This window comes from Sebastes fasciatus, chromosome 2 (assembly GCF_043250625.1).
Source record: "Sebastes fasciatus isolate fSebFas1 chromosome 2, fSebFas1.pri, whole genome shotgun sequence".
Classification (NCBI taxonomy): Eukaryota; Metazoa; Chordata; class Actinopteri; order Perciformes; family Sebastidae; genus Sebastes; species Sebastes fasciatus.
The window spans coordinates 13774977-13794251 of NC_133796.1; the positions used below are offsets into that span (position 1 = coordinate 13774977).

At 40.8% G+C, this 19275-nt stretch overlaps 2 protein-coding genes across 2 annotated transcripts in view; both read left to right on the plus strand.

The window, feature by feature from the left end:
* The first annotated feature begins 68 nt into the window (after positions 1-68).
* On the plus strand, positions 69-12750 carry lpcat2 (lysophosphatidylcholine acyltransferase 2). Its single transcript, XM_074610451.1, has 14 exons — positions 69-383; positions 708-850; positions 3805-4022; positions 4260-4372; positions 5094-5154; positions 5562-5620; positions 6023-6057; positions 6260-6314; positions 6690-6772; positions 7586-7711; positions 7848-8001; positions 8695-8793; positions 10096-10237; positions 10417-12750. Exons 1-14 carry the CDS (start codon positions 273-275, stop codon positions 10593-10595), a joined length of 1578 nt encoding a protein of 525 aa, XP_074466552.1. The 5' UTR covers positions 69-272; the 3' UTR covers positions 10596-12750.
* Positions 12751-17293: 4543 nt separating this feature from the next.
* slc6a2 (solute carrier family 6 member 2) overlaps positions 17294-19275 on the plus strand; it is a 38865-nt gene continuing 36883 nt past the window's right edge. The window contains exon 1 of the mRNA XM_074610471.1: positions 17294-17430. The gene's annotated coding sequence lies outside the window, so the exon portion shown is untranslated. The remainder of the gene's footprint in view (positions 17431-19275) is intronic.

Below are 19275 nucleotides of genomic sequence, written 5' to 3' on the forward strand. Positions count from 1 at the left end.
GGCTGATGTTGTTGGTGTGACTGCTGGAGCCCTGCAGGCAGCCTGCAGAGCACGTTGGAGGCGGAGCCTGCAGACGCTGCCGCTGCTGCTCTGCCTGGTTCCTCTCTCGCTGCTCCGTGTGATGATCGTCTGATATGTGGGAGAAATGAGAGAGCGTAGGGTCCCCGTTGTATGTGAGGAAGTGAAATGATAACATAACGACAGCCTCGACTTTAAAAAAAAACACATTTTGCCTGTTGTCTTCCTTCCTTCGCTCACCGACGCGGACTGCAATGCCGCCGCAGCGAGTCTTCGCCCTGCCGAGGCAACAATCTCTGCTGCTGCCTGCGGTCATCAACCCGTTCGTTCAAGACACCAATCTAACCAAAGCTACTATCCTTAAAGTGAGTATGGGCGTTTTGCATCAATGGTCATGCAAAGGCAAGCTTTTGTAGAGTATAGTCGTCGCTATTGGCAACACACATACACTCACACACACTGGCTGTGCAACCATGCAGGCCTGTAATCTTCTCTTTGACAATCGGCTTGTAAAGCACCAAACAATGAGAGCCCTTGTTGTTGTGTGCTTTTCTAGAAAGCTGCCCAGTGATGTGGATTTCCACACTCGTGCATAATGTCTGAAAAAATGGCAGGCTGATCCCCTTATATGGTGTGTATATATAGGCCTGTAATTTATGATGTGTGTGTGTCCCTCTCCATTCATGCAGTGTGTCCTCCTGGGGATCTTCCTGGTCCCTGTCCGTGCCATCTTTCTGTCCCTGGTTCTCATGGTGACATGGCCAGTGGCCGTCATAATAACCCTCAACCATCCTCTGAAAGGAGCCGTGGAGCCAATGACAGGCTGGAGACGGTAACTATAGGATACAAACACACACCACCACCCCATCCCAATGCAACACAGCTTCCCACAGAGCCATCCCACACCTCACAGGCATCACCACATCCTTCAGACTCACCATACTGGCATATGGCACTGGCAGACTGGATATCATAGACTTGCATTTATATAGTGCTTTTCTAGTCTTCCGACCATTCAAAGCGCTTTTTACACTACATGTCAGTATTCACCCATTCACACACTGATGGCAGAGGCTGCTAAGGTGCCAACTTTGCGCATCAGGATCTAATCTAAATACTCATTCACACACCGATGGCTATGCCTTCGGGAGAAGTGTCTTGCTCAAGGACACATCGACATGTGACCCGGAGCCACAGCCGGCCATATCAGACTCACTTAATCACTTATACAACTCAAATTTCTTAAAAACGTAATAATGATCGCACCCTGCAGCTGCCTTTTGTTTACATGCACATAATAGTAAATTTTTCAAGATTCAAGAGTTGTATTTGTCACGTACTCGTACAGGATGTGCAGTGAAAGTTCACTTGGTTTTAAGTAAATTGAACTTGGCCTAATGCAGTTACCTTATGGTGTTTCTATACGTCCTTCTACCAGTGCAGCGTTGTGCAAACATTTTGTGTTTGCAAGGCAACTGCATATGCAAACACTGTGACCATCATCTTGTCCCCATATAGCCCACAAAGAGGTAGTTGAATACTAACACTATTCTGTTTTTGCAAGTGTGAGCCACCACCCTATTCCGTGCATAGCTTTTGTTCAAGGCATACATTGAGATTTGAAAAGAAAATATTGAGTTTCACTGCACTAAAATAGTGCCTTTTACTAAAGCAAGAAGTAGTAGAAGCAGTGTGTTTCCTGGGTTTCATAAACTGGACAGGAAAACCCAGCGACGGCAGCGTATTCTCAAAATAATATGTCCTGACATGACTTGAAGAATGTGCAGCTGCTTGTGTTACTGACGAATCATGTTTGTCTCTAGATCATATCTGCACCACAAACACTACTTAAGCTCAGTTCCCCTCAGTTCTCAGAAAGGAAGGAGTCAGTGATATGAGCGGGGAAACCATAGAAACCATATAATATAATTATTTATATTAATGAATTGGTCATCCAATTGGACAGTGTATATCCACACAGTATGAATACAGTAAAAACGTGTTTTAAAGCTGCAGTAGGTAGAATTGGAGCAAATATGTATAACGTATTTTTTATAAAACGGTCACTATATCCTGATAGTAGTGCATGAGACAGGTAATCTGAAAAAGAAATCTTGTGCCTCTGTGTCCTCCGGTGCTCCTAATGGCATCTGCAAGATTTCACAGACCGGAGGAAAACAACCAATCAGAGCTGAGCTGGAGGCTTGCCGTCTCTGAGCAGCTGTCAATCACAAAAATGAGAAAGTTTGTGACCCGGCAGCCATGTTGAGATCAGTTGAGGAATTACCAAGCACCGCCCACCAGCCGGAGCAAACTTTCTAATTTTACAGTTAAACATTACACTACAAGATGTTTCTGAAAACATTTGAGGCGAGAAATAGGCATTACAGTAACAGAATATTGATTTATTTTTGATCAGCGCTGCCTAGTTTGACCGTTTGATCAGAGTTTGCGTGTGATTGACAGCTGCCTCTGTTGAATGAACAGCCAATAGGAACGCTCTCTCTCTGAAATGACCTGTGATTGGCTAAAGTCTCCTGTCACAGGCTAGACTTTTTAAAGCCTGAAAACAGAGCCATGAGGAGGTGCAGAAGTCTAGTTTTTTCCTAGAGCACTTGAATTATAATATGCTGAAAGGTTATTATGACATTTTTGCCCAATGATGCAAAAAACATTCTGCCTACTGCAGGTTTAAGGTACTAAGCGTGTCATAATTCATATATCAACATATTAATAAATCTCTAGTGGTTGGATTGTAGTACTTTACCTCTGAGTACCAAACAGGGCGCGTCCTTTACAACTGTTCAGTTATGCAAATAGTAGCTGTTGTGTGTACACAGTGTGCTGTTCTAACAGGGAACAAGAAAACCCTTCTGACCTTAGACCACAGCTATTTTAATGGTTATGACCAAACATGGTGTAAGTGACGGAAACAAGAGAGAAGCTTATCTTTCTCACCTACTTATTGCTTTGCTGTTAACAGGCTCACATATTCTCAGGGGGTGTTAAAGCATTGAAGCTTAGGTTTTGCAATGAAAGGACAAGATTACTAAATAGTCAAATTTCACAATTGGCAATTAAAACTGACAACTTAAAGCTCCAATAAATGATGTTAGTGATGTTTCCATTGAATCAAAACAAAACTCCACAAAAACCACAAACAAAAGATACATACTACTGTTTAGTCACACAAAAGTATGTTGAAAGATAGCACACATATTGGATTATGCAGTGCATAGCATGTGATATCGGACGAAGCAAATATCTTACTAGCCATAATAACCTGATCAGATGCTAGTATGTCAAGGTGTTGTTGATGCTTTGTGTTTGTGCGGGAAGCTTTTCTGCTCCCAAAACTGCGTTAGGTCACATTAAGCTTCCTGCCAAATTGAGCAGAAAGATTAATGTGGCTTTAAATAGTCAGAGGTTTGTATACTCTGGACAAAAGTTTTAAAAGTTCCACATCAATATTCATAGTTTTGTCTCAAGGTCTCAATCTACACTATGACCTCCTGCCATTTCCTCCAGATTATGAGGAAGTAACTGGTGACGGTAAAATATTTAGCAAGAAAAGTACAAAATGGTGCAACTCTTCCTGTTACTGCAACACTTTAGCTCAGTCCAACACTGACATTTGCCCCCTTTCACATGATAGCCCCGGATGTGAGAATGATAAACATTTCAACACAGCTGATCCCCGTGCATTTTGAGCTACACATTTATTTTTTCCATTTAACCAAATTTTCCATAAAATTCAATAATCTAAAATGTTCCGGCCATCTCCAGGTTCATGTGTCGAAGAGTGATGGCTGCCTTGGGGAGGGCTTACTACTTCTGCATGGGCTTCAGAGTGGTGGTCAAGGGCAAGCAGGTGGACAGCAGCGAGGCCCCCATCCTGGCCGTGGCCCCCCACTCCACCTTCTTTGACGGGATCGTGTGCATCGTCGCGGGCCTGCCCTCCACCGTCTCCCGGGTCGAGAACCTGGCTACACCCATCTTTGGCAGTGAGATACCTATCAATTGCTTTGCTGATTTGATTTGCTTCATAAACTGTCATGTAACAGTGATAGCATCAGTAAGTGACCATCTAATGAAATGGCCCTGTCTTATTTAATGTTAATAAAGCCATGCAATTAACCCAAGGCTCAGGCATTAATTAATCAGTGAAAAATATGAGAATGAGTGTTTTCCTCTTCTAAGTGTGTGTTAATGCGTGTGTGTTTTTTTTGCCCTCTCTGCAGGGTTTGTGCGCTGTCTTCAGCCAGTGCTGGTGTCCAGGAAAGACCCAGACTCCAGGAAGAATACAATCCAGGAGATTGAAAGCCGAGCCAAGTCAGGAGGCCACTGGCCACAGGTCTGTCTCAACACAAAAAAAAAACCCATCCCCAGGCAAAAAAATCCCCAACTCCTCAGGGCTGCAAAAACGTGTATGTTGAAAAAAGAGAGAGCTTCCCCAAAGTTAAAAAAAAATATACCCATGTGACGAAGACCTGTGCTAAATTGGAAATCCCACAAGTATCTGGAGTAGCCAGCCAGTGGGAAAAAGTAGCCATCTCGCGGGGACAAAAACGTTTTGTCTGTAAAAGCATATTTTTATGAGTTTTCCTGCCTGATTTTAAACATGAAGTAAATTATTGTAAAGAAGAATTAGGAATCTTTGGTGTTTTAGCCCACACAGTCTGTAAATGGCTATTAATATTTAATTTATTAATTTAATCCTGACTGATCAGAATGTTGGTAATTTAAGAATCATTATTATTTTTTGTATTTATTGACACCTTCCCTGAAAGGTTTATCATTAGTATTAGCATTGGTTATAGCTGCAGAGAAAAGTGATGTAATCTTAGAAAACCCAAGAGCCGTAACTCAGGATGTTTCAGTTTCCTTTGTCAGTTTTCGATTACCCCAGAGAATTATACTTCTGTTTTTTAACGCTATCAGAGAATTAGTGAAGCGCATACAATGTTGACTCAAAACTAGCATACTTTGCATGTTGTAAGGGAGCAATAGCATAACATTGCATACTTGATAAAACTTGTGATTTTAACATTTACTAATGAAGCTTTGTTCCTCAGGTCCTGATATTTCCAGAGGGAACGTGTAGTAATCGGTCATGTCTCATCACGTTCAAACAAGGTAAGACATGAAACGTAAATTGTACAGTAAATGTAAAGTTTCTGTTTCTGTTACGAGGAAAATTATAACAGACAAAATAAAAAAATCACAAACAACTTTTTACTAACAGTTCCTTCTGTTGCTTATAGCACATCTATCATTTTCACTAAATCTAATCCACCGAGAGTAAAGGCTGCACAACAGAGAACAGTCGACACTACGCTGCTCCATGCATTCATTATATGATGTGCTTTGTACATTGACTTGTTGTTAATGGATAACCACAAAACTAGGTTTGAGTGAGGTGGGAGAATTGGAATGTGAGCTTTGTTTAGTCATACATGACGCAACAATTCAACTTTAACTCATTCATTCATAGTAAGAAGTCTCCATGATACTTTAACACTGTGTTACACCTCCACCTCTAGGTGCTTTTATCCCAGGGGTCCCTGTGCAACCTGTGATTATGAGATATCCCAACAAACTGGTGAGCGACTGTTATTGTGTAACACAGCGTTAATATATGTTGCCTCACATCTTGAGAGCCAGATTCATAGAAGATAATTATATAGAGGCAGAGCCAAAGATGAAATGCATCCTGTTGGGGTGCAGTACACACACGTACAATACTAATAATAACGTATCCATTCAAGCAAAGGTACATGGGTTTTTATCAGTAAATCTGCACATCTTTGAGGGGACATTGTTGACATCCTCTCATGTTATTTGCCATTTCATTTTTTATGAATTCGGCTGAACTGTCCAACTTTCATGCAATCAGTCCCATTGAGAGACTGATAGCAGCACTAGAAGCTTGGCTGTATACCATTTTATCCCTGTCTTAATGTTTTTATGAAGGTTTAAGCATTCCCTGTATTTGTTCCTCCAGGACACGGTGTCTTGGACTTGGCAGGGTTTCAGCTCGTAAGTATGCTTTCTGCAGTTTCTCATGTTTTACTTATAGTATGCATGTTTGCTGAAGGTAGTGTGTCTGCTGCTACTTTTTCTTAGACAATAAACGCGATCATAACACACAGTAACGGGAAAATTATTGCCTTGTTTTGCAACAACTGTTGCTACTCTGAAATAAATATGTAACTGACTGTCCTGCTTGTGTTTTGTGCAGGAGGACGCTGCTGCTTCTGACTCTGTGCCAGCTGTACACCACAGTAGAGATAGAGGTAGCAGCCATTCCCCATTATGTGCTTCCTAATATAATGGCAAAGATACTACAAACTGCCTTTGTTGTTTAGCTATAAGAAATTGTAAAATACGCATTTTATGTCATATTTTATTGTTATTCATGATTTTTCTCCAAAGTGTAACTTTAGCTTTACTTTTAGTTTTACCGGTTGTATCAGTGCCACACTCTGCTATTAAATTAAACTAAAGAAAGCTAAGTGTGTAACCTTAATTTGCTTAAATATAGTCATTAGATTAAGCCCGAGATGCGTTTTCTGCATTCAGGGATTTGGTTTTCATGCAAAGCTTTACAAGTTTACTTTCTGCTCGACCCTCCCTGTGACCTTTTTCATCTGTTTTCTCCTGTTTTTCAGTTCCTGCCGACACATATCCCCACAGAGGAGGAGAAGAAGAGCTCTCATCTGTTTGCTAGCAGAGTGCGAGACACTATGGCCCAGTAAGTGTTGATTGGTCTGAAACGCACATTCCACCGTGTATTGCTCAAGCACAGAGACAGTACAGCAAAGTGCAACAGAAAAGCTTAAGTATATATGCTTATAAAAGTAATAAATGCAATGTTAAACACATATGGAGTACATGTAAGTTGAAGAGAAAATAAATAAGTGGTTAAGAAGAGTATGCTGTTAAATATGATGGCCACGATTTCTATTCAACCAATTATTTGTAGTCCTTAGCAGCGGCCCGAGTTCGATTACAGCCTGTAGCCCTTTGCTGCGTGTCATCCCCTTTCTTTCCCCTTTCCTGTCACTCTCCGGCTGCTCTAATAAAGCCAATAAAAGCCCTAACAAATAATCTTAAAAAAATAGAGAACAGAGACATTCTGAATTTCAACAGTGAATAAAAGGTAGTAGGAGATATTGGGTTTGGTGGTCCTCCCCCAAGAAAATTTAAAGATTTTTGACTTAAAACTATGCAATTTTCCATCATTTTGGACCATTATTATTACTAGTTATGCTTACAAGTATTATTTACACATATCATAACCTTCGTCTGAACTTTTAACTCTTCTGGAAATGTTTGCCCAAAAAGAGCAGATTAATATTTTAAAACCATTTTTAAAAAAAAATTATATTATAAAACCGTTATGAATTTGAGCATTAGAATTACATTATTGTACGATGAGTTTGGTTACTGCATTCCTCTGATCTGTCTAACCATTGCATATTTTCCTGGCCTGCAGCATCCAGCTCTTTACAAGCATCACAAGCATTTGAGCCGATCACTGTACGTGCAAACTGTCTGCTTTCAGGGCTTTGGGAGTTCCAGTGACAGACCACACATATGAAGATTGCCGTCTGATGATCTCAGCCGGTGAGCTAACGCTGCCCATGGAGGCCGGTCTGGTGGAATTCACCAAAATTAGCCGTAAACTGAAGTAAGAACACCTCACTTAAAGTACACTAGGGATCGCCAGACAGGAACATTAACAATGACATGTATGGCTCCAAAGTTTAACGTTATGCAAAGTATGACATCAACCACAACCTCCTCCTTGTGCCGCGCTCCCTCAGTCTGAAGTGGGACAACATGAAGAAGGAGCTGGAGGGCTTCGCAGCCATGGCCATCTCTTGTAAAGGAGGACGAATCACCATCGAGGAGTTTGCCAGTTTCCTGAAGCTGCCTGTCAACCCAGCCCTCGAAGAGCTGTTTGCACTGTTTGACAGGGTGAGAGACGTGTATATCAAATATTTAGTTTTTATCTAACCAGAGCAACTTGAACCATCAAACAGTACCATTATGAATGACACTTAAATGCTGAATTTCCTATAGTTGACGCACAGCTAAGACTTGCATAAGTCTGGAATAAGTCTTAGTATAGTCAAATTGGCCCCGACACCTCCTGCATGAATCACCTGCACCATAAATATAATGGTTGACAACATAATGTGCAACTATCTTAATATTCAATTTACAGAATTCCGTACACATTACATCACCGCATATCACGTGTACCGATGATAGTACAATTGGGAGGTGTGGGTTCAGGATTTATACAGCCTAGCAGAGGAGACTATGATCAACGTAGTGTGGCCTCCTTCACTGGTAGCTATGTCTACCACAGGTCTGAATGGGAAGTATAAAAACAGCCTCTAACATCCAGTTCAATGAGGATCCTTTTTCCTCAGAAAATCTGTGCCTCAGAATTTTCCAGTAATAGAGAATTGCAATTTATAGAAATCACTTATGATATTATATATCACCCTTTATTTTTCCAACACTCCCTTTAACATTCAAAACTGATGATGTCAGACATTGCCAGTCTGTATTTTTAGACCATAGAGGGCAAAGTAGCATCCATTATAATAATCTGTGCATTTACCGACTCAAGTATTTTGCCGTCTCTTTGACCCTGTCTAGAACGGAGATGGCACCATAGACTTCAGAGAGTACGTCATCGGCGTGACCATCCTGTGTCGACCAGCTAACACTGAGGATGTGCTTCGAATGGCTTTCCAGGTACCACAGTAATATTGTGACATTGCTGTGCTCCTACTAGGGCCTGAAGAATCAGCAGTGCTCTATCTTAATGTACGCTGAATAAAGATACACAGAAATGTGTATGGTAGTATCCCTCTTTATCAGGTCACCCAAGGCCACCCAAGCTAGTACTCCCTAGGGCTTCTTTTGCATGTGAAAACAGCCTAAATTCTTCAAGGCTTGTTATCAGACATACCTGCATTCCGATCCACAGTGTACATAAACTTTACTCCCTACTCCCTGTTCAGGGAATGTCAGTTAAGGGAACATCCCTCAACAAAATTCCTCCATGCAGAACACCCTGCAGACATCACTTCCAACGTACGTCGGTAACGTAAACACCTTGAATACCTGTTGCTGCTACTGTGGAAATTTGACACTACTGAAATAAGATATTGAATATTTCCGGCCAGGACCCTGAATTAATAGTTAGTTATCAATAACATTATTGTTGAACTCAAAAATACACAACCAACAAATTATGGTCCCATTTAGAGTCAAATAGACGATAAAGCAGGGTATGCTTTAGGGCGTGGCTACCTTGTGATTGACAGGTTGCTACCACGGCGTTGTCCGGTCTGGGAGTTGTCCGTGTTTACGTCTTAGAATTTTAACCCTTTCACAGTGTTTTCACTTCATGAAAATTAATTTTAACATTTTGGTCACCTAAAAATGTTGTACTTCTGGAGGCTTCAAAGCGTAGTCCACAAACCAATGTGTGACTACGTCCACTTACTGTATATACAGTCTATGGTTGCAGTGCTATGTCAGGCAGATATTTCTGATATATATCTGAGATGTACCTAGAACCTGTGACAAATTATGTGTATATCTACAGATTATATGATGTTTATTATTTATACTAAATATAAAAAGTAAATATTGAAATTACAATAAAATAAGCAGAATGCAAAAAAAAAGCGCTAAATCATCCAGCCCTGGCTTTAGTTGACATTAGAGCACAGCAGACGGCACCGTAGGAAGAACAGAGGCAGCATTCAGGGAGGCTTGGATAATGTCAAGTTAACAAAGTCTGTCTGTTGTGGAGAGCATGGAGCCATTTCGCTGGCCATAATATCAAATGTGGTTTTGGACAAACAGTTCTGGTGTTTATGTAATATGAAGTGAAACTATATTTTCGTCCGACTAATTTAGCCAAAATTGATTTCAACAATTTGAAGTTTTTTCTAACCTGCCTGCCTGTTTTCACACCTTAAATAACTATTATTATTCCTGAACATGCAGACACATTTTTCTCTGTTTCTTTCCTCTGTCACGCAGCTGTTCGATACAGATAAGGATGAGAAAATCACCCGAGAGGAGTTTACTGCTCTGCTGCGCTCCGCTCTGGGTGTGTCCAATCTGAACATGGCCAAGCTCTTCAAGGAGATTGATGCTGACGGCTCTGGTTTCATCACCTTCCGTGAGTACACTTCCAACGCCAAGCTACATCTTGCTCTTCTAACCTCCTTTTGCATTTCCAACAGGATATTATGAAATGGGAATAAACATATACAATATTTTCGCATTATTATTTTTTGCTTCCCTTATCCTGAGCTCCACTGTATCCTAATGCTTTTCTCCGTTCCTGTGATTCTTCAGCTGAATTTCAAGACTTTGCCACGAGCCACCCGGAGTACGCCAAGCTCTTCACCACCTACCTGGAGCTTCAGAGATACCAAGCAATGCAGGAGGCGTGTCCAGGTGACCTGGAATTATCCGGCCAGGCCTGTTCAGTGGTAAAACAGGAGGACAGCACCTCTGACAAAAAAGATGACTGAGACTGAGAGGATGGCCGTGAACTCCTACTCCTTGACTGCACTGAGAGACAGAACACTGTATCCACTGCGCTGAGAGGGAAAAAGTGAGAGTGTCATCTGCCCCTATGACTTTTAACAGATTCAAGTCATTTGCCACAACGGAGCCACATTAAAAGTCATGTGCTTGCCTTTTTATAGATGGATTTTAGAGTGCTTCTATTTTCAATTTTTAGTGCCTTATAGAGATTTCAAAGAACCACTTCCCTGAGTCACTGCACAAGAAATGTCGTATTGCAGACTATTTTATCCCTAAAGTTTTGTGTGTGCGTGTGTTTTGGTTATGTGTTTATCATAAAAAAAAAAATTTAAAAGCTAGTTATAGGATGAAAATATGTCAGAAAAGTCACGTGGGCACTCGGTGTTTTAAAGGTGCTAAATTTTAAATTCAGAGCACCGGTATAGCAGGCTGCGTGTGCATTTTAGTGCATGCGAGTCTCAGTGTGTGTGCCCCACTGGCTAGCGGTTACTGCTGATAACGCAGTCCCGAACCAGGGGTGTTTTCACGGAAGCGTATCACCTCCGGTTTCCCCCAGGTTTTGCACTGTTTGCACCGTTAGCTGCTCGCTGCCGGCTCAGCCGTCCCCATGTTGAGAGCCATGTGGAGGCAATCTCTCAATCATAGATATGCCAACACGTTCTCATCCCAACTCGTCACATACTGACGTTTTTTTGTCAGATCCCTCGGCGTCACTTTTAGGTCGCAATAAACACGTGCTTAACCTTGTGAATTAAACAACAACACTTGCTTCGGTTTAGGCAACAAGGGGCGCCCTGGTAGCTCACCTGGTAGACTGGGTGCCCCATGTCCCAAGGTTGTGTCCTTACCGCAGCGGCCCGGTGTTTGAATCTGACCCGTGGCCCTTTGCTGCATGTCATAACCCCTCTCTCTCTCTCCCCCTTTCATGACTGTCACTATCAAATAAAGGAAAAAAAGCCCCAAAAAATAATCTTTTAAAAGAAAAGGTTTAAGCAACAAAACCACTTAGTTAGGTTTAGGAAAAAACAACATGGTTGGGCTTAAAAATGTCTATGTTTGTAAAGTGAAAATGTGACTTGACGTTGTGAACACGGCACACGAATGAACAGCTGATTGTAACGTGAAAGTGAAACGTAACGCACGGGACACGGACAGCGGTCAACTGGATGGAAGCCTTGTGTTTGTTGGTCCTATCCACCTCCCCTCCTGCCCACCCGGTGTCTTTCGTCTTTCGTTCTTTAAACTACGCCACCACAGCATTTTCTCTGAGTTTTTAATGTTGCCGCGGATGGGTTTACGTTATAGTTAATGGAAAGCCCGCTGTGTTTACAGGTGCTAAAGGATGCCTCGTGCGTTGACGCTCTGGGAAGCGGCTGGATATGCTCTGAATTTGGAATTTAGCACCTTTAGCTTTATAAGCCCTGCAATCTTTAGAGTTCTAATGTTAGTGACGTAATGTTTTATGATGTACTTAAACTGCCTCACCATGTTTTTGACTTGGACACATCATCCTCTGTAGCCTGAGCTTACACTCGCTTGGACTTATTAGATGAATGTAGCTTTGTGTATTTTCTCCTTTGTTTTTGTGGTCCTCTGTAAATGAGTAAAGAAATTGCCAAACCAACACCTTTTTAAATATAAGCAAAGAGTCTTCGTGCTTCTGTGTTGCAGTATAATTAATGTACAGTAAGCTTTATCAAGATCTTTCCAATCTGGCAACCCACAGATGTTGTGTATTAAAGCTATGTCTACGAAGACCATACATGCTGTGCATTACACTTTTTTCCAGTGCTCAGGGACACAAACCTTGTAAGACGGCTGTATAATTAGCCAGAGGTTTGCTTTGCATGTGTATCTATTTGCATTTCTACTGAAGACCGTTGTTGCTGAGACAGCAGCACGTCTATGCAGCTTTGAGTTTACTAAAGCAAACCAACCACTGAAAATAGGGCAATTTGTGAGCAAAAAGGCAACAGTGCTTCTTCACAACAGCACATCCCAGCGGGGTATGCTTTCAGATTAACTAGCGGCACTGTTATTTATTTAGCAAGGTGCATTGCAATTATGGGATTTTTTTTTTTTTTTTTTGTTAACACTGCAAAGTTTGCTTTTTAAAATAAAACAAGAATACAATTGTTATTTTGCCCGTGTTTTTATATTCACCACCGAGGGAACTTGTAATGACTTCTGTAGACTGTCTATAATGAGGCTTAATGAGGCTGTGGATAGACCTCTGGTTCTCTAAACCACCACCAGGTGCCAGTAGTTACCTACATAAATTCCATTATGTGTGTGTTTGTTGTTCTTCTGCTTGTGAGTACCACTTTGAGTTTGTCATCATTTTGGCCTGTTCTTTAAAATAATTAAAATAAATAGATTCATGGTGCGGCATATATTATGTGCACATGTTGCATTTAACCATGAGGCACTGAAACTGAAGATAAAGCAGGATATGAATGAGTTCTATTATCACCTTTGTACCTTAATGCCAGCAGAAAATGAAAGTGAATCTTTGATCTTGAACATAAAGATTTCAAGAAATGTATCATTTTATTTTACCAATTGTGTTACTGTAACATATGTGCTATAATTGCTCAATTTGTATGCATTGCATTTCTTCATTTGGCCTTTCTGTGACCCACCTGTTTTCATTTTGAAGTGGGAAGAAGACTGAATGATGAACAGATGCAGAATTTGTGTGTTAATGGAACATAAACAAACACTATAGAATGTGTATGGGAGACTTGGAGAACAATATGTGTTGATAAAGACACATTATGAAGGATTCTTTATGTGACAGTTTCTATATACCATATGCACTTTTTTCCTGTTCCTGTTTGAAGGCCACTTCCCCCCCCCAATATTGTTCTAGTGGCTCACATTTCCAAAACACATGTGCGGTGGTGTCTGTCTCTGTTTTATATCAACGTATCTAAAAGCTGTGAATGTCCTTTTAGCACCCTGTAAACTTTGATGTCATCGATGGCAATGCCTGGATTGTTTTTATTATTCATCTGCCACTCCAGACCAAAGTTAAAAACGCCAAATTTTCCCAGTCTGTTGTGGGGATGGTTATGTTGGAGTCTTTGGTAAATGAGCTGTCAGATAAGTCTACTGAGCAGAGAATGACGTCTATGGTGAGTTGCTAGTGAGGAAGTAATTGATTCGTGAGAAAGAGATGTGATGGGGTGAGTAGTAGGCCTATGTATGTTCTTGTTTGGTAGGAGTTTTTAAGTCGCCAGGAGACAAAAGTCAAGTTATGAATTGTCAACTGTTTTGTGATGTTTGATCGGTCCACTTTTGTGGAAATCGTTGTGTTGAAGTCACCTCTAACATATGTGCTTGTCTATATGTCAATATGATTTATCAAGCAGAGAATTTGTGTAAATCATATGTAAATAAGAGTACAAAAAATAAATATTTTCCTCAGATAGTCCCTTCCTTTTTTAACAAATGAGTTATCAGAATCTGATTTATTTGCCAAGTACATACATACACGAAATTTGACTATGGAAGTCTCTAAACGTTCTTAAACACAGAAATAGAAAACCCCCCAGCTAGGGACAAGGACAACAAAGCTGGACAAATAACGGTAAGGAATAGACAGGACTGTACACAAGTGGTGATAAAATAAGTATATATATAAATATTTTATAAAAAACGATATATTGTCTATATACAAGTCAAGTGTTCTGTAAGTTGTAAACAATACGAATAGTGCAAAGAAATAAATACTGAATGGATATACAGGGACTGGAAATGTAAATCCATTTGTTTATTGGTCAAAGCATTACTTTTTTACTTTTTCTTGAGACCATGAATCCATTTTGGCACAACTGCAAATTCCAGCTCATGTGCTGTCAGGACAGAATTTCATCTGTAAGGAGGCCATGATGCTAATACAAACCTAATATATGCTGTTCTAAATACAACGAACGTCAATGTGCTCACACACACACACACACACACACACACACACACACAAAAGCACAGTCTTGCTCCATATGCACAGAGAAGGCTGAAATGAATGATGGAGAGCGGGTCGCTTCATTAAAAGCCCGCTGTTAGACAAACTGTGATTACCAGCTGTGATTTCCACCTTCAATTTGTTTTAACCTTTTCAAACGAACAGAGGCTCATTTCATTTTAATCAAAATTGATGAGATGGCATGGAATCAATTAAGTGACATTGTTGCCGCGCTTGCAACAGTGCGGCTCCTTCCCTACCCACCGCAGCTACCGCTCTCCTCTTTGGCCCCACACCCCTCCATCCTCCCTCTTTCCCCTGCATGGCTGTTGTATATTGCTGTATCCATTTCAGCCCCGCCTGGGGGGTGATCCTGTCGCAGTAGATTGTGGGAGATATGTGTTGGTAATGCGATTTGGTCTCCTCAGGACCCGAGTGAGTGAGCGGCCTCTGTTTGTGGACACAAGCCGGACACAGGCCTCATACGGATGGGGGACTCACTGTGCCAGGCTGGATGGAAAGGTCAGAATCGACAGGCCCCACTGTTTAACAGATGTGACACTACTGTGTGCCTCGATTGAACCAGGTAGCCCGGCTTTCTCAGGCCAAATGAGGATGAGTTCTGCAAGTTCAGACCCAGTCAGCTATGAATTTCAAAAAACTTGAGGGTATTTTACCTATTGTATAGTGTTGATGGGTTGGACTTATAGACGGTAAATACTGTGTGTATTCTAACAAGTTAAATACATTCTAAATTAAAGTAATACTCCCATCCACTGAAGTATGAACACATTTTTTACATCTCTATATATACTAGGACTGTCAATGTTAATCCACTAGTTTCTTTAACGCATAACGCAATTTTTAGGTTGTAGCGTGCTCAGTTTTAAAGCTAGTGAAAATACTGATATGTCGGAATCATGAAACTATCTTATCATCTGAAAACTAGAAAACCTAAGGAATCCATTGGTACCAACCATGTCATACTAGCTTGTTGCGAAGGTTAAATAATGCTCCAAACTTATGCTAAATTTTGGTGAGGAAAAACTGTCATGGCCATTTTCAAAGGGGTCCCTTGACCTCTGACCTCAAGATATGTGAATGAAAATGGGTTCTATGGGTACCCACGAGTCTCCTCTTTACAGACATGCCCACTTTATGATAATCACATGCAGTTTGGGGCAAGTCACCAGAGTCCTTGAAAACTCTGGTATAGAAGTAGAAGTTAATGGACAAACTCAAAAGCTGTGTCGAACTCTTTCAATTTTGACAGCAGATAATTTGGCAATGCATACACTGTGCAGTTAGGTGGAACGCTTTTCTGCACACAAATTTTGCCAGTTTTGTCTGATAACTACGAGTCTCACCTTTACTGACATGCCCACTTTATAATAATCACATGCAGTTTTGGGGCAAGTCATAGTCAAGTCAGCACACTGACACACTGACAGCTGTTGTTGCCTGTTAGGCATGAATTTGCCATGTCATGATTTGAGCTTATTTTTTATGCTAAATGCAGTACCTGTGAGGGTTTCTGGACAATATTTGTCACTGTTTTGTGTTGTTAATTGATTTCCAATAATAAATATATACATACATTTGCATAAAGCAGCATATTTGCCAACTCCCATGTTGATAAGAGTATTAAATACTTGACAAATCTTCCTTTAAGGTACATTTTGAACAGATTAAAATGTGTGATTAATATGCGATTAACTATGGACAAACATGCGATTAATCATGATTAAATATTTTAATCAATTGACAGCCCTAATAAATACAGAATATACAGACTTCACCAAAGATGCAAGTTGCACCTGCATGACTACAACACAACAGACTGATTCATTGGCAGTGCGATAGTTCAACAGACAATTTAAAAAAAAAATGTGAAAAGCTGTCGGGCCTCGTTAGTGCGAGGATATTTTAGGAGGGTTACGTAAGAGGAAGAAATTATGTTTGGCTTTATGCTGCTATAGAATAGACCTTCCTGCTTATAACAACAGGATACCTGGGTGTTTATACACACTTCTGTGACCCCTCCTTTGTTCTGCATGACAAACGTGGATGTATAGCTTCAAACATTCAGCACAGTGTGCACCAACTGCAGGTCAGAGGTTAGTTGCTACTACTGAGTGAGCTCAAATACCGTAAACGTTGGATAAGGCACAGAAATGTCAAGTATAGTTAGAGGTATTCTCTCCTATTCCTCACACATGACTGGAACAATGCCGTTGATAGGTAATGTGTACACATCTGATGCTTACATTGAGTAAAATATTCAAACCCAAGATGCCTTGTTTTTCATGGCTGTATCAATCATCCAATGAAAATATTCTAGATGTCTTGTACATCATTTTATACACCTCTGTCTTTAATTCAGCATGACACATGCACTTTGGGATGTCCAGTTAATTTACAATAGAATTCTCTGAATTTGAACAATGCTTGGCAGCTTGACATGCCTTTGTAAAGATGGTTTTTACTCAGTGCAAATAGTTCATTGATGGGTGTTAGCTTCTATAGACGCTGGCATGGTGTGGATATCTACACATTTTTGAATGCGAGTCATGCACTTACAAACACACATCTAGCACCACCTTCAACTCCTGCAGTCTTGAGCCTGGCACGCTGTCTCATCAGGGAGTTCCTCTAAACCTCATTGTTACGTTTCCTTATCACACCAGATGACACCTTGTTGACTTTCTCTCTCCTGTTATTCTCTGCAGGAAAGTGATTGTTCCTCATTTCCTGTGTGATAGTTTATAGAAACAGTGAAGGTCCCAATGAGGGCAAGGTTTGGAGAGCCGCGTGAAGCATTGGCGGTCCAACGCCGGTATCTGCAGAACCAGGTTTGTTTTCTCGCTCAATGTTTTGGATGTTTCACATCTCTGCGTTTGATTCCTCTCCAGATGTTTTTTGGGAATTACGGGCAGCAACTTTTCCTGTGTAATATTCAAGGATGGGTCAGCGCAAGGTTGCGGAAAAGACATTTGTCTTTTACTTGTCAGTGAGACTTGCCAAATAAGGTGTGGGAGTGTTTATATGTTCCAAACAAACTCATCCCTCGACACTCTGTGAGACGGAGAAAAAACACGTTCAATCACTGTTACAAGTGTTTCTCTTTTTTTCTCTCGGAGCCAAGTGACAGAAAGTATGATGTGTTACAGCGTTTATGACAATGCAACAATATGCCGCACGCAACAATTACATAAGAGAACATTAGAAATGTCATTATGGAAATTAAAAATGTGCGTCTTATGGGAGATGTAAGTTTAGTGTGAATCTTACTGTGCGACTTGCCAATCCATCACAGCTCGTTTCAAGACCTCTCACAGCTTAAACAGCAATAATGCCAATCCTCCTGCTGTCAAGCCTCCCTTTTTGTGCCCCATAATTACTACCCACCATTCAAACTCAACTTGTGAGTGCCCCCCTATTGTGTTCTTCACTCACCAGTCACTTGGAGATTGAAGGGGTGTGACCAACTGAAAGATAAAACTCTTTGATATATAGATGAAGGAGACTGGTTATTATGTTAAGCATGTTGAGGACAATGGAACCACATTCTCCCAGATTTATTTTGGGGTGTAGGTGTTGGCTGAGGCACGAGATGAGGTTCTGCTAAGAAACTTACTTTGCTGGCTTGCTGCACCTTTTGTTGGCAAATATACACCACATTTCCCTAGGACTGTCCTTGACCAAAGAAATTGTCAGTTGACTAACACTCATCTGATTGGCAAATATACACCACATTTCCCTAGGACTGTCCTTGACCAAAGAAATTGTCAGTTGACTAACATTCATCCGATTTTGCCGACTAATTGAGTCGTTGATTTAAGCGACAGATCTGTAAAATTGAGTTTCTCCACAAAGAATCACACAAAACCACCACTTTAAATGTTGTGTTTACCAGAGATGTGCTCATAAGTTTCTTAGAAATATGTCATTCAGCGTGAAAAAAACGTAAAAAAAATGTCTAAGAGGGGGCATTTCCCAGATGTCCTGTTTGCCCGGGAGAAATGTTGCGCCCTGTGACTGGACATCTGACTCACACTGCTATTTCTTCTCGCTGAATGTATACAGCACGAAGGTAATAAGACTTAACATTGCTGAGGTGCTTAAGTCGTTGCAGATGCTAGTAAAGCCCAGAGAAAGGGAAGCCTAATGACACTCTTTTTCCCTTTTGTGAGGCCTGAAGAGATTTAAACCAGAGAGTTTTAGTGAGGTGCAAAACAAAACAAACCCCACTCAACGCTAATACCACGACCTGATTACCATGTGGTAATGACCTGGCACTAAAAGTCTATGCAATGACTAAACAAGAAATGCACTTTTTGTTTTGTTAAGAATATTTTAGAATCATGGCTCACGCAGCACAAACGGCCTTTTTCACAGCAGACATTTTGACTTGTCATAGTAGGAACAGTACAGGTGTTACTAATAGCACTAATGATGGAGTCCCAGTTAAAGTGACCAATTAATTAATTTCATTATTACACCTGTTCTTTTCCTGCGGTGACAAAATGTTTTCTGGGAAAAAGGCCTATCTGGAAAGTCTCAGTTACCTGTGTCATAAAACATCTGAGGTCATTCTTATGTAGTACGGAGTTAAAGGGATAATCCGGATGTTTTCAAGTGGTGTGGTATTAAGTGCTTATACATAGTAGGTGTATAACCTACAGTAGATGACTGTC